General features: G+C 39.9%; 1 protein-coding gene across 2 annotated transcripts in view; it reads right to left on the bottom strand.

Moving 5' to 3' along the window:
- The window catches only part of LOC132822969 (disks large-associated protein 4-like), a 222005-nt gene that overhangs the window by 177700 nt on the left and 30622 nt on the right, over positions 1 to 13683 (bottom strand). Inside the window, exon 4 of one of the 2 annotated variants that reach the window (XM_060836438.1) lies at positions 9697 to 9711. The exons of the other annotated variant lie outside the window; for it this stretch is intronic. Coding sequence (XP_060692421.1) covers positions 9697 to 9711 — 15 coding nt within the window. The remainder of the gene's footprint in view (positions 1 to 9696; positions 9712 to 13683) is intronic. 2 annotated transcript variants of the gene reach the window in all.

The raw sequence follows: 13683 nt of genomic DNA, 5'->3' as shown, positions 1-13683 counted from the left end.
GATGCTGGCAGGTGGAACTAGGTTGGGTTGGGATATCTGGTTGGCATGGATGGGTTGGACCAAAGGGTCTGTTTCCGTGCTGTACATCTCTATGACTCTATGACTGTATGTCAACCTGCATATTTTATGTTTACTGATGATATGCCCAGGATCATAAGGCATTCCTGTTGTCATAGGAATGTATGATGGAGACCAGTGTTTTAAAATATTAGATTCGCTAAGTGTGGAAACAGGCCCTTTGGCCCAACAAGTCCACACCGACGCTCTGAAGAGTAACCAACCCAGTCCCATTTCCCTCTGACTAATGCACCTAACACTATGGGCAATTTAGCATGGCTAATTCACCTGACCTGCACATCTTTGGACTGTGGGAGGAAACCAGAGTACATGGAGGAAACCCACGCAGACATGGGGAGAATGTGCAAACTCCACAGACAGTCACTTGAGGCTGGAATCGATATTGGGACCCTGGTGCTTTGTATCATATTTACTTCCTTCTAAAGGACGGCAATGGCTTTACTTCGTCTGAGCAGGCAGTTGTGCAATATTGTAATTTAGTAATTCAATTGTTTGTTTTACTGAGAGGGATACTTAGTTATACCTTATCATCAACTGTGTTCTTTATGCAGAAATAAATATTATACTACCATCAGTTGAACATGCTCATGTTAAAATAGTGGGCTAACTTCTACTGCAACATTTCCGAGGGATTTATTTGAAATGCCACGTAAGGCCATATTCCCCCACCATGACAAACTGCAGCCTACAATATTAGAGATAATAACATTCTAGTCATCATCTTTCAACAGATTCCAAATCATGTTTGTCATGGACAATTTTAAGGCATTTCATTTTATTAGCCTGTGATCATGCGTATATTTGTATCTTGAATTGTTCATTTATTAATCCACGAACAAGTTTTTGTGCATTTAAAATTAAGATTATTTTGTTGCCCACACGCTTGGCTTGAAGGTTAAGGGAACCATAAAGTCTCACTTACACAGCTCACCCACACTATCACACACACGTAAGGAATAGATACTGGTGAAGATCAAATAAAAACAAATTCTTAAAATGAAATTTAACTCAGTCTATTGCTCAGAGCAGACCTGATGTTCCTTATTTCAGTTGTTACATTGGTTGAAGTGAGGTGAAGACCTTGAAAATGCAAAGATTTCTCAGTAGCTGCAATGGTTTCAATAGTTGTTTGGCCCTAGGATTGTTTTCTCAGGTAAAGTTGAAAATGGAACAACTTACAGGAGGAAGTATCTTTATTTTTCTTTAAAGGTACTGTGTATGGGCACATTGGTTGCTTAGTTGAGTGCAGTGGTCAGACGGCTTTGCTGGACTCTCTCTTTGTTTTTGATTGAATTCTTGAACCTTTCTGCTATATCTTTAGCAGGGATCAAAGATGGTCTGCCTACCCATGTGACTTGCAACCAGTGTGGAATCAAGGGCACAACAAGGTGTTGTGTAATTCAAATAGCTGCCTTTTATCCATGTCCCAACTGGAGTTTCAAGTGGCCAAACCAGCCCTCAATCCACCCATCCTTGTTTATGACAAGATAGATCTGGACTTTTACAGCTGAAATATCATGGGACTTTGTTTATCTTCTAGTCAAAGCCAGAATGAGTCATCATTCAAATAAGATAAATTTGTCCTTTTCCTTGAGAAAGATAAGATCACTCAATCTAAAAAAAAAGTTCTGAAAGTCCTTGGAAGCATCTTGAATTAATCATTTTTAAGAAAATGTTACTTTAAAATATAGCACTGAAGATTCATAATATTGTCACACAAGTACTGGTGTGACAGTTGGTAAGTGCAAAGATGCAGCTTTACTGAATAACCTTAGATCAAAGCTATTAAACTTTCTTAGCCAAAAAGAAAATCTGTAAGTTTCAAGGTTAAAATCTGTGAGAAAGAATAAAATAAATTTCATTTTGTGGTTATGAAGATTCTGTGACAAGATCTATTAAATTTCCTAACAATATTTTTGTCAGGTACCTAATTTCTTATTCAAGATTTTGTAGTCCAGAATCTGAACTCATTTATCTGACAGGTTTTCAGAAAAGCCTCAGAGTGTTTGAAAGTTGACAGTGGATCCAGATGGATATTTATTTGATTTACTCTATGCTGAAAAGCTTCACTGACAGTTGCCCTGTTATGAATGCACAATCATGTACATTTCAATGATAAAAGCAGCACAGCTCACACATCCGCAAGAAATGCAGGTCAGTGACAGCTAATATCGGAAATCTTCAGCTGTCCGACAACGTGCTCATCGCAGTTCAGCCACATGTCACTTGTCAAATTCAATTTGGTTGGCATGTTTGCACTGCTTTTGCAGAGTGGGTTAGTGAGCCTTTCTCTTTGTTCGAGAAAAGAAAACCATATGATATGGGATTCAGCAGAATCAACTATTCATTTACACTCTTAAAGTCATACAATCCCTATAGTATTAAAGCAGCCATTCAGCCCATCAGGTCCACACCGACCCTCCAATTGCATTCCACCCAGACCCACCCCATCCCTGTAACCCTGCATTTCCAATGGCTAACCCATCTAGCCTGCACATTCCTAGAGGAAACTGGAGCAACCAGAGGAAACCCACGCAGACACAGGGAGAAGGTACAAATTCCACACAGATAGTCACCCAACGCTCGAATCAAACCTGAGTCTCTGGTGTTATGAGGCAGCAGTACTAACCACTGATCCACAGTGCCACCCTAGAAATATTGAAAACCTTTAAGGTTCTGTCATCAGACCTAATATATATAAAATATAGGATGAGATTTAGTGTTGTCTGACAGCAGGTGTCTTCAGGGGAAATTAAACCCTGCCCCTCAGCGAGAAAGCCTGTTGAATCCAACACAGTCAGGAATTCAGGGCTGACTGCTGGGTGTCTTAGCCTATCATGAGCCACAGTACTAATATCCCATCCTGCCTAGAAGCTGCTAGCCAATCAGAGACTGAAAACTCTGGAAGTTAGAATGTATGCTGGAGGCCCAAATGTATTGTCATGGAGGAGAAGTAAGAAAGAGGAATGATTTTTTTATTTAAGTGGATCGCAGGATGTGGAGAGAGGTTTCGGGGATGGGGGGGGAGGAAGAGGGGGGTGCAGTTGGTGGCAATTGCAGGAGAGTGGCTTTCAGCAGCCATCTCTTTGCTCCCCACTTATACCCATTTTGCCTCCAGTTTCGAGCAACAACCCCACCCAGTCCAGCAGTTAGGCAATCCTGGTTTCTCAGTCAGGAAGGCAACTATCTTTCTCACATGCTGGGAAGACAGGTAATTGGAAGTTAAGGTTTGGGCTGCTATTAATTCAGTGCTTTAACTGTTCTAATTAGTCGAAGGTTTGAAAGGTTTTCCATGGACTTAACGGTCAGAACTTAATTTGCTGAGATAGCAGTAGGGGGCAGATGGTGGTGTGGTTAGGAATTTTGTCATTGCCGACCAGCTAATTGCTAACGATTATTTACCTTTCCCATCACTTGCCCCACCATTGCTAAAGGTGGGATAGTATTGCACATGGAGACAATTTTGTAACTGAGGAGGAAGTGACGAATTGTTAAGAAATGCCACACATTTTGATTCTGTTGTAAATACCACGCATGTCTAAGTGGACATAAAATTGTAATTTCTCTCTGAATTAAAATCACTTCAGGATACAACACCATCTGAAAGTAACACTAACTGAGTCACAAAGAAGTTAGAAGGTGAAAGATAAATTTCTGGTTGAAGGTATAAATATTGCAGAAATTGCTGACTGGAGCAGGATAGTGGCTCTAATGAACAGCATTACAGAGAGTTAGAACCTGGACCCAGGGAATAATTTGTGTCTATAGCTCTTTATTTTATTTTCTCACATAAAGACAATAGTTTTTCAGTTCAGAATTATACAAGTTATAATGCTACCATATTAATTGTGGTTTTAAAGCAAAGGATAACCTGCATTGAATGTAACTGGTGTGAATGGATGCGAGCACAAATTAACATTCCAGTTGAATAATAACAATAAATAAATCAACACTTCTCCCAGGATTCGTTTTCTTTCTGGTTATTGTTGAACGAGCAGTCATACTCTTTTTCTCATGTGCAATTATTTACATGGTTTGGAAAACAATTCACTGCTGGGGAATCTTTTTGGGCAATGCATAAAGGTGGTAACAAGACAATGGAAATCCAAATTGTATTCAAATCATTGTTTTTGTGCCACATTATTCCTGAAATTCTTTCAAATTGATGCTAGCCTTAATTTCTCTGATCATCCATGGTTGCCTTATCCACTTGCTTCTTCTTCACTAAGTATATGCTGTCAGACATTAGCTACTTTCTTAAAGGTCTGCCCTTGTTCTTCAACCATCTTTACTGCTAAGCTCCTTTTCCAGTCCACTCCAGCCAGTACTGCCTTTATTTGATTATCCTTAGTTAGGCTTAGCCCAATTGTTTCCAACCTAACCTCTTACCTTTCAAACTGAATGCTAAATTCTACCATGTTATGGTTACTGTTGCCTTGGGAAATTTGTAGCCTGAGTTAAATAAACTTGAGTACTTTTATTTGACAAGTAGTTTAATGAGCTTCTTTAAATGTACTCAAAGTGACAAGCCAAAATGAAAGGCTCCTCAGAGAATGAGGCTGGGAAAATAGTAATTGGAACCAAGAGATGGCAGAAGAGTTGAATCAATGCATTGCATCAGTCTTCATAGTCGAAGATACTAATAGCATTCCAAAATTACTAAATATTCAAGAAGCAAAAAGAGAAAAGGAAATGAATACTATAACTATCATTGATGATAAAATGCGAGGGAATTAATGAGGTGATAGACCAATAAGTCCACTGAGATGCAGATAGGATAGTAAAGGAAGTAACTATAGGGATAGTGGATGCCCTGGTAATTATCTTCCAGAAATCTTTAGAGTTTGTAATAGTCCAAAGGATTAGAAAACTGCCAATGTAACACGTTTATGTAAAAAAAAAGACAAAAAATAGGTAAGTATAGGCCAGTTAGCTTAACGTCTGTTATTGGGAAAACAGAGTATGTCACCAAAGAAGTAACAGGAAAACATTTAGAAATACATTATATGATTGAGCAGAGTTAGCACAGCTTCATGAAGGGGAAATGATATGTGACAAATTTACTACAACTCTTCGGGGTTAACAAACAGGTTAGATACAGAGGAGGTAGTGGATATGGTATGTTTGGATTTTCAGAAGGTGTTGATAAAACATCACACATTAATAAGAATTTGTAGTTGGAGAAAATACATTAGTATGGATAGAGAATAAGCCAGTTTAGAGAAGACAGCAAGCTGGGATAAGGGCAGCATTTTCAGGATGGTAACTGTAATGTGTGGTAGACCACAGAGATCAGCTCCGGGTACAGAATTACTTACAATATATATAGTAATGACTTGAATGAAGAAAGGGAATGTATTATGGTTATGTTTGTGGATGAAACAAAAATAGATGGGAAGGTAGGTGATAAGGATGACACAAAGTCTATAGTGGAATATAGTCAGGCTGAACGAGGGGGCAAAAACTTGGCAGATGGAACATAATATGGGGAAATATGAGATTATGAAATTTGGCTGTAAGAAAAAAAGTGAAAAATATTATTTAAATGGAAAAAGACAGCAAAAGAATTTGGGAATCCTCCACCATGATTCACAAAAAGCTAGCATCTAAGTTCAGTAGGAATGGGAAAGACAAATGGAATGTTGGCTTTTCTTTCCAAGGAAATGGAGTATAAAAGTAGTGAGGTTTTGTTAAAACTAGCACAAGTCAGATCATAGTTGGGATACTGGGAGCAGATTTGACCTCCTTATATAAGGAAAGATATACTGGCATTGGATGCAGTCCAGAGAAGGTTTAATGTTGTGATGTCAGGTATGGAGAGATTATCTTATAAAGAGAGGCTGAGCTGGTTGGGCGTGTACTCATTGGAATTTAGAAAAATCAGAAACAAACTCATTGAAATATATAAGATTATTGATGGACTTGACAGGGTAGTTGAGGAAAGGTTGATTCTCTTTGTGGAACAGTCTAGAAGCAGAGGACATAATCTCAGAATAAGAGATCACAAATTTAATATAGAGTTGAGGAATTTCTGCTTTCAAAAGGGAGCGAGCCTGTGGAATCTTTTTACTACTGAGCACAGTTGAGACTGGGTTATACATTCAAAGTTGAGATGGACAGATTTTCAATCAGTAAGGAAATCAAATGTCATGGGCAAAAAGCAGAAAAAGCAGAGGATGATCAGATCAGCCAAAAATTGCATAGTAAACTCAATGAGCTTTACCACCTACTCCTGCTCTTATGTCCTGTGGATCCTGGATGGTACCGGGACAGGGCTCCAATTGATTTTATGTTATTATATCCCCTGGGTTTCACACTCCTTGGTAAAGATACCTTAATCACAATGTATGTTACAGCTTTGTAACATCCCATACTCTGCGCTTTGCCTTGTTTTTCCAGTACAACTTTATAGTTCATCAATCATTGTTGTTTATTTTTGGCAAAGACATATTCACCAAAATGTTCATAACTGTCAATTCAAAATTGTGATCACTTCAACCGCATTTTCTGCTGTCATTCACATCCAGTCTTGACAAACAACACATTACAGGAACCATGCTGACTGCTGCACAATTTAACTTCTCTGGAAAGATAGCCTGCAGTGAAAGATACATTCTGTTCTAAACTGTAACTGGCACATGATAAATTTAGACAAGAATAATACGGATCAAAGCAATTTAACTAAATTGTAGAATCACAGATCCAATATACAAAGATCAGGCTGGAAGAAATAATTGGGAAGATGTAATTAGTTTGTGACTCTTATCATTGATAATTCATTTAGAAATGGATAATTAAGTATTGAACCAAATGTCTTATCCTTTTATTTGCTCAAAAATTCATTTTTAAGAGGCTTCAAATTGAGCAGTATATCAGAAAAGACAGATAATCAATAACTGTACAAGGGCACTTGAAGCCATTTTGTGTAGTGCATTGTGATATTTGCTAATTTCATTTCATATTAATTTAAAAATTATAAATTATTTCATTATACATCTCTTTGAAGATGTGAGGAGGGAAGAACAGATAATTTAAATACCAAGAAATCTAATATTTACTCTTCTGCCTAGCCCTCTGAATCCATTCAGCTCTGATTTAGGTCCTGACAGGATCCGTAGCCTTGAGTGAATATCCACCAGCGCTTAGGTGGACAATTTTGGTGGCGTTGCAATGAAAGTGTTGCTGCAGCACCAGGTCATTAAGTTATGGCCTTCAACGGGGCTGAAACACTGTGAAGGATAGAAATTAAACAGCTAAAGATTTCTGTAAAGATCGGGGCCTTTTAAGGTTTGGATATTTGACACAAAATGGGAGTTAGGAAGTGGTTATATGGTCCTTTGCCACAATAAAGGCACCTCTAAGCAATTCTCACCATTTTCTGGGATCAGCTGCCAATATCACTGAGAGAGAGAAAAAATGAATCCACAGGAAACAGCTCCCCTGGGTCAGTCACCAACACTGGCAATGAGTAGGGAGGAAGAATACAGCACTGGTACTGGAGAAGCAGCAGAGAGCAAATCACGCAAGTAGTGATTAGGTTGCAAGAGGTTGACAACTGTTTTCTTACTACTTTCCCTGTCGATCTGACTGTTTTCAGACAAGATCTTAGAGGAAAATCCACCTATGGGAAAACTAAAAGAAGAAAAGCCATCCCAGGAATTTAGTTCAACATATTGCATACTGCAACAGTGAACAGGGGAATGTCCATTAACTTGAACACAAGGGAGAAAGAGCTAATGTTGTGGTGACAAAGATAAATGCTCTGCCAAAGAAAAGAAGGCTTCAGTGATGGCATGTTCTGAACATCTCCCTCAGTAAATGTTACCCAAGCCTCTTATATCCCATCTTAGGGTACTGTTTCTCATCAATGAAATAATATACAAGAGTATACCCAATGAAAATGTCCTTAAGTTGTTCTGATTGTGGAGACAGCATTGATCCTGAGAGCAGAGGGGATAGGTTTGACCAAGTCTGAAATATGGATTTGAAAAAAATGTATTCATTTTTTAGTGAGATATGGGTGTTGCTGGTAGGTCACCATTTATTGCCCATCCTTGGCTGCCCTTGAGAAGGTGGTGGTAAGCTGTCTTCTTGAACTGCTGCAGTCCAGTGCTGTGGGTTGACCCATAATGCCGTTAAGGAGGGAATTCCAGGATTTTGACTCAGCGACAGTGAAAGACTGGCAATATATTTCCAACTCAGGATGGTGAGTGTCTTGGAGGGGAACTTGAAGGCAGTGGTGTACTGATATATCTGCTGCCCTTGTAATGGGTTTGAAAGGTGCTGTCTGAGGATCTTCAGGGAATTTCTGCAGTGCATCGTGTAGATAGTACACACTGCTGCTACTGAGCGTCAGTGGTGGAGGGAGTGAATACTTGTGGATGTGATGCCAATCAAGCGGGTTGCTTTGTCCTGCATGGTGTCAAGCTTCTTGAGTGTTGTTGGGGCTGAACTCATTCAGGCAAGTGGCGATTAGTCCACCACATGCCTGACTTGTGCCTTGTAGATGTGGACTGGCTTTCAGGAGTCAGGAGGTGAGTTTCTCGCTGCTGTATTCCAAGCCTCTGCCCTGTTCTTTTTGCCACTGCATTTATGTGGTGAGTCCAGTTGAGTTTTGGATCAACAAAAACTCCCAGGATGTTGATCGTGGGCTATAATGTCAAGGGTGGTGGTTAGATTGTCTCTTATCTGGCATTTGTGTGGTGCAAATGTTACTTGCCACTTGTCAGCTTAGACCTGGACATTGTCCAGATCTTGTTGCAACTGGTCACAGACTGCTTCAGTGTCTGAGGAGTCATGAATGGTGCTGAACATTGTCCAATCATAGAGTCATAGAGATGTACAGCATGGAAACAGACCCTTCGGTCCAACCCATCCATGCTGACCAGATATCCCAAACTAATCTAGTCCCACCTGCCAGCACCAGGCCCATATCCTTCCAAACCCTTCCTATTCATATACCCATCCAAATGCCTCTTAAATGTTGCAATTGTACCAGCCTTCATCACTTCCTCTGGCAGCTTATTCTACACACGTACCACCCTCTGTGTGAAAAGGTTGCCCCGTAGGTCTCTTTTATATCTTTCCCCTCCCACCCTAAACCTATGCCCTCTTTTTCTATACTCCCTGACCCCAGGGAAAAGACTTTGCCTATTTACCCTATCCATGCCCTTCATAATTTTGTAAACCTCTATAAGGTCACCCCATAGCCTCTGACGCTGCAAAAGTAGAGGACCCAGCACCGATCCTTGTAACACTCCACTGGTCACAGGCCTCCAGTTTGAAAAACAACCCTCCACCACCCTCTGTCTTCTACCTTTGAGCCAGTTTTGTATCCAAATGGCTGGTTCTCCCTGTATTCAATGCGATCTAACTTTGCTAATCAGTCTCCCATGGGGAACCTTGTTGAACACCTTACTGAAGTCCATATAGATCACATTTACTGCTCTGCCTTCATCAATCTTCTTTGGTACTTCTTCAAAAAACTCAATCAAGTTTGTGAGACATGATTTCCCACGCACAAAGCCATATTGACTATCCCTAATTAGTCCTTGCTTTTCTAAATACATGTACATCCTGTCCCTCAGGATTCCCTCCAATGACTTGCCCACCACTGACGTCAAGCTCTCTGGTCTATAGTTCCCTGGCTTGTCTTTACCACCCTTCTTAAACAGTGGCACCACATTTGCCAACCTCCAGTACCTCACCTGTGACTATTGATGATACAAATATCTCAGCAAGAGGCCCAGCAATCACTTCTTTAGCTTCCCACAGAGTTCTCAGGTACACCTGATCAGGTCCTGGGGATTTATCCACCTTAACGCGTTTAAAGACACCCAGCACTTCCTCCCCTGTAATATGGACATTTTGCAAGATGTCACTATATATTTCCCTCCAGTTTATATCTTCCATATCCTTTTCCACAATAAATACTGATGCAAAATACTAATTTAGTATTTCCCCCATTTTCTGCAGCTCCACACAAAGGTCGCCTTGCTGATCTTTGAGTGAACATCCCCACTTCTGACTTTATGATGGAGGGAGAGCCATTGTTGAAGCAGCTGAAGATGGTTGGGCCTAGGATATAGCTGACAAAATAGCTAAAGATGATAGTCTGGCTGTTCAAGGACTGCTGGAATTATTCAAACCATTTGAAACTAAAAAATCTACTTCCGAAACAAAACAGAAAGGAAATTCCAACTACCAGATGTGCACACTTCCAGCATATTCATACTTTAATTATTTCTGTTAAACAAGCTTGACATATTTATGGCATTTAATATCTGTAATGTGTTCAGGTCAAATGACCATTATGGAGAACTTTTCTTATTCTTACATTCGTTGGCAGAATAACCAAACAAGACTTACTGTACAGATCTGTACTGAACATCACCAGATTCTTGTGTGTCAGGACCTCTCCATTTGCACTTTGGTGCATTTCATTGAACTCAGTGTAACTTACCCTCAAATGTAACTGCAGCCTAACCCTCAGAAACATGAAGCTGCTTCCCCAGTGATTCTCACTTTGATGTATGCAGGTAAGACAAGTCGCTGCTCAGTGAGTGGATTGCAGGAGAGCTACAGAAGAGCAGGAAAGCTGTGAGGGATCATCTGAATGCCAGGAATTCTCTCTACATGTAATTTATCACTTAAGAAAAAAAAAATAAAACATTCTGGAGAACTCTTGTCTTGCAATGGTAAGGTGCCTACCTCTGAAACAGGTGCCCTGGGTTGATGACCTGCTCCAGAGTTGAATCATAACAAATTCAAACAGGGTAATTAAGACAATATCTGTAGGTTCTTATAATGCAGTGAGAGTGTCCTTACTTCTGGGACAAGAGGTGCAGGTTCAAGTCCTACCTGGTCCACAGGCATGTCATAACATCTCTGAACTGGACAATGAAGAAGGTTATCTCAGAGTACAATGGGATCTTGAACAAAAAGGCCAATAGTCAAGGCGTGGCAGATGGAGTTTAATTTAGACAAATGTGATGTGCTGCATTTTAGAAAGGCAAATCAGGGCAGAACTTAAACACTTAATGGTAATGTTCTGGGGAGTGTTGCTGAATAAATAGACCTTGGAGTGCAGGTTCATAGTTCCTTGAAAGTGAAGTCGCAGGTGGATAGGATAGTGAAGAAGGCATTTGGTATGCTTTCCTTTATTGATACAGCATTGAATATAGAAGTTGGGAAGTCATGTTGTAGCTTTACAGGACATTGGTAGACCATTTTTGGAATATTGTGTGCAATTCTGGTCTCCCTTTTATAGTGAAACTTGAAAGGGTTGAGAAAGGATTTATAAGGATATTGCCAGGGTTGGAGGATTTGAGCTATCAGGAGAGGTTGAATAGGTTGGGGCTGTTTTCCCTGGAGCGTCAGAGACTGAGAGGTGAACTTACAGAGGTTCATAAAATCATGAGAGGCATGGATGGGGTACATCGACAAGGTCTTTTCCATGCAGTGTGGGAGTTCAGAATCGACGGCGTAGGTTAGGATGAGAGGGGAAAGATTTAAAAGGGACCTAAGGGATAACTTTTTCATGCAGAGTGTGGTGCATTTATGGAATGAGTTGCCAAAGGAAGTGGTAGAGGCAGGTACATTTACAGCATTTAAAAGGCATTTGGATGGGTTTAAAGGGATATGAACTAAGTGCTGGCAAATGGGACTAGATTAATTTACGCTATCTGTTTGGCATGATTGGGTTGGACCGAAGGCTTTTTTCTGTGTTGTACATCTTTATGACTCTATGACTATAATTAGAAATACAGTGCATATAAAGAGATGTTCTGAATTTCTTCCAATTCTATTTAGATTTAGCCCCTCCCTCCTCCCTATCTAGCCCTTTAGATTTAGGCCTTCCCTCCCTCCCTAATTCTCCCTCACCTTTGATGGTCTGTGTTGCTTATGCTGAGCAGTGGATGTCATTTGATTAATTGGAAACTTTTAAATGATGGTGAATAAGAAATAAGAAGTAACATGGGTGGTTTGATGGTGGGACAAAACGCTGTTTGGTTGTGTCGATAATACTTCTGGATTCGAAAATAAAACATCCCATTAAGGGCTCTTACAGCACAGGTTGTAGTGTTCCTATCTCTGAGTCAGGAGGTCAGGATTCCAGTCCCACCTATTCTGGAGGAAGTCATAACACATCTGAACAGGCTGATTAAAACCATCTGAAACGTCCTGTCATTTCTGCATGGTAAACTGCATGAAACCTGATCAAGAAACCAGAACACAATACAAGAAATAGGCAGAGCAGCCTATATGGTCTGTTGAGCCTGCTCGACCCTCAACACAATCATTGCTGACCCTGTGCTTCAACCCCACATTCATGCCCACTCAAACTATTGCTCAGTTTTCCAAGAGACAAAAACATTTCTCTATCCCAAATGATGAAGCAGCCACAAACCTCTTGGATAGAAAATTCAAAAGATGTACAATCCTTATCTCTCCTCATTTCAATCTGAATGTTTCTACCCCTTATTACTCCCCCATAATGGAAACTTAATCACTAACAGAAAGTTGCTACCCATTCAAACTACTTCAGAACCGGAGAGGTTTCAATGCGATACATACTCAATTTATTCATCTTCTCATTATGAGACAAACCTTTCATTCCAGGAATCAATTTAGTGAATCTTCACTGTACCATCTCCGACACAAATATATCCTTTCACAAATGTGGAGACCAAAACTGCATACACAGTCCAGGTCTGTACAATTGTAACAACAACTCCTTAATCACTGTACTCCATTCCCCCTGCAATAAAGACCAATGTGCAACGTGCTTTCTTCAATGCTTGCTGCTACCTTTGTCTTAATTGTGTGAGCCAACCAAATCTCTTTGAATATCAATATTTATGAGGTTGTCACCTTTTCAGAAATACTCTACTTTTCTATTCTTACGACCAAACTGAATAACTTCACACTTTCCTATATTATACTGTCACGACTTAACTGGGAAGAATGTTCCCGTCATAACTTAACTGGGAAGAAAGCGCTGATAGTCATGCTCTACTGTCGCATAAGCTGGCACAAAATGTGTAAAATCCTACTGAGACCACCGAAATGAACAGTTTTCCTGATTGACTGCTACCCGCAACAAAAGCAATTCACACCATGCCGCTTCAGTTATAGAAAACAATAACTCTATTTATTGTAACACACTTAACTTTAACAGGTGCAGTGAAAAGAAAGGATTTTGAATTTATGCAACTTACACCCTTCAGAGGTTCCAAATGCACACTGACATTCAATCACCATTAAGACAGACAAAAGAGAAATACACACTTTGAAGAAGAAAATAGACAGGAGAGGCAGAATTCTGAATATCAACAGTCCAGGCCACAAGGGAGAAACTTACTTTCCTCACAGTCCTTTGATTTTTTTGCAATGATGAGCTGGTATTGTCTGTAGAATGATGGTTGTCCTTTAATTTCATTGTAGGTCAGGTAAACTTACATATTATTTCCTGTACGAATTCGTTAAGTGTTCTTGTTTTTTCTGTCTTTTCCCCAAATGTAAAAAGAGAAAGGCTCTGGTTTCTTCTGCTCTCAGCACTTACTGCTATTTAACACTTTGAAGCTGAACCAATCAGTGGTTTGT

Source organism: Hemiscyllium ocellatum, chromosome 15, assembly GCF_020745735.1.
Source record: "Hemiscyllium ocellatum isolate sHemOce1 chromosome 15, sHemOce1.pat.X.cur, whole genome shotgun sequence".
Lineage (NCBI taxonomy): Eukaryota > Metazoa > Chordata > Chondrichthyes > Orectolobiformes > Hemiscylliidae > Hemiscyllium > Hemiscyllium ocellatum.
This window is presented reverse-complemented; position numbering and strand designations above follow the sequence as displayed.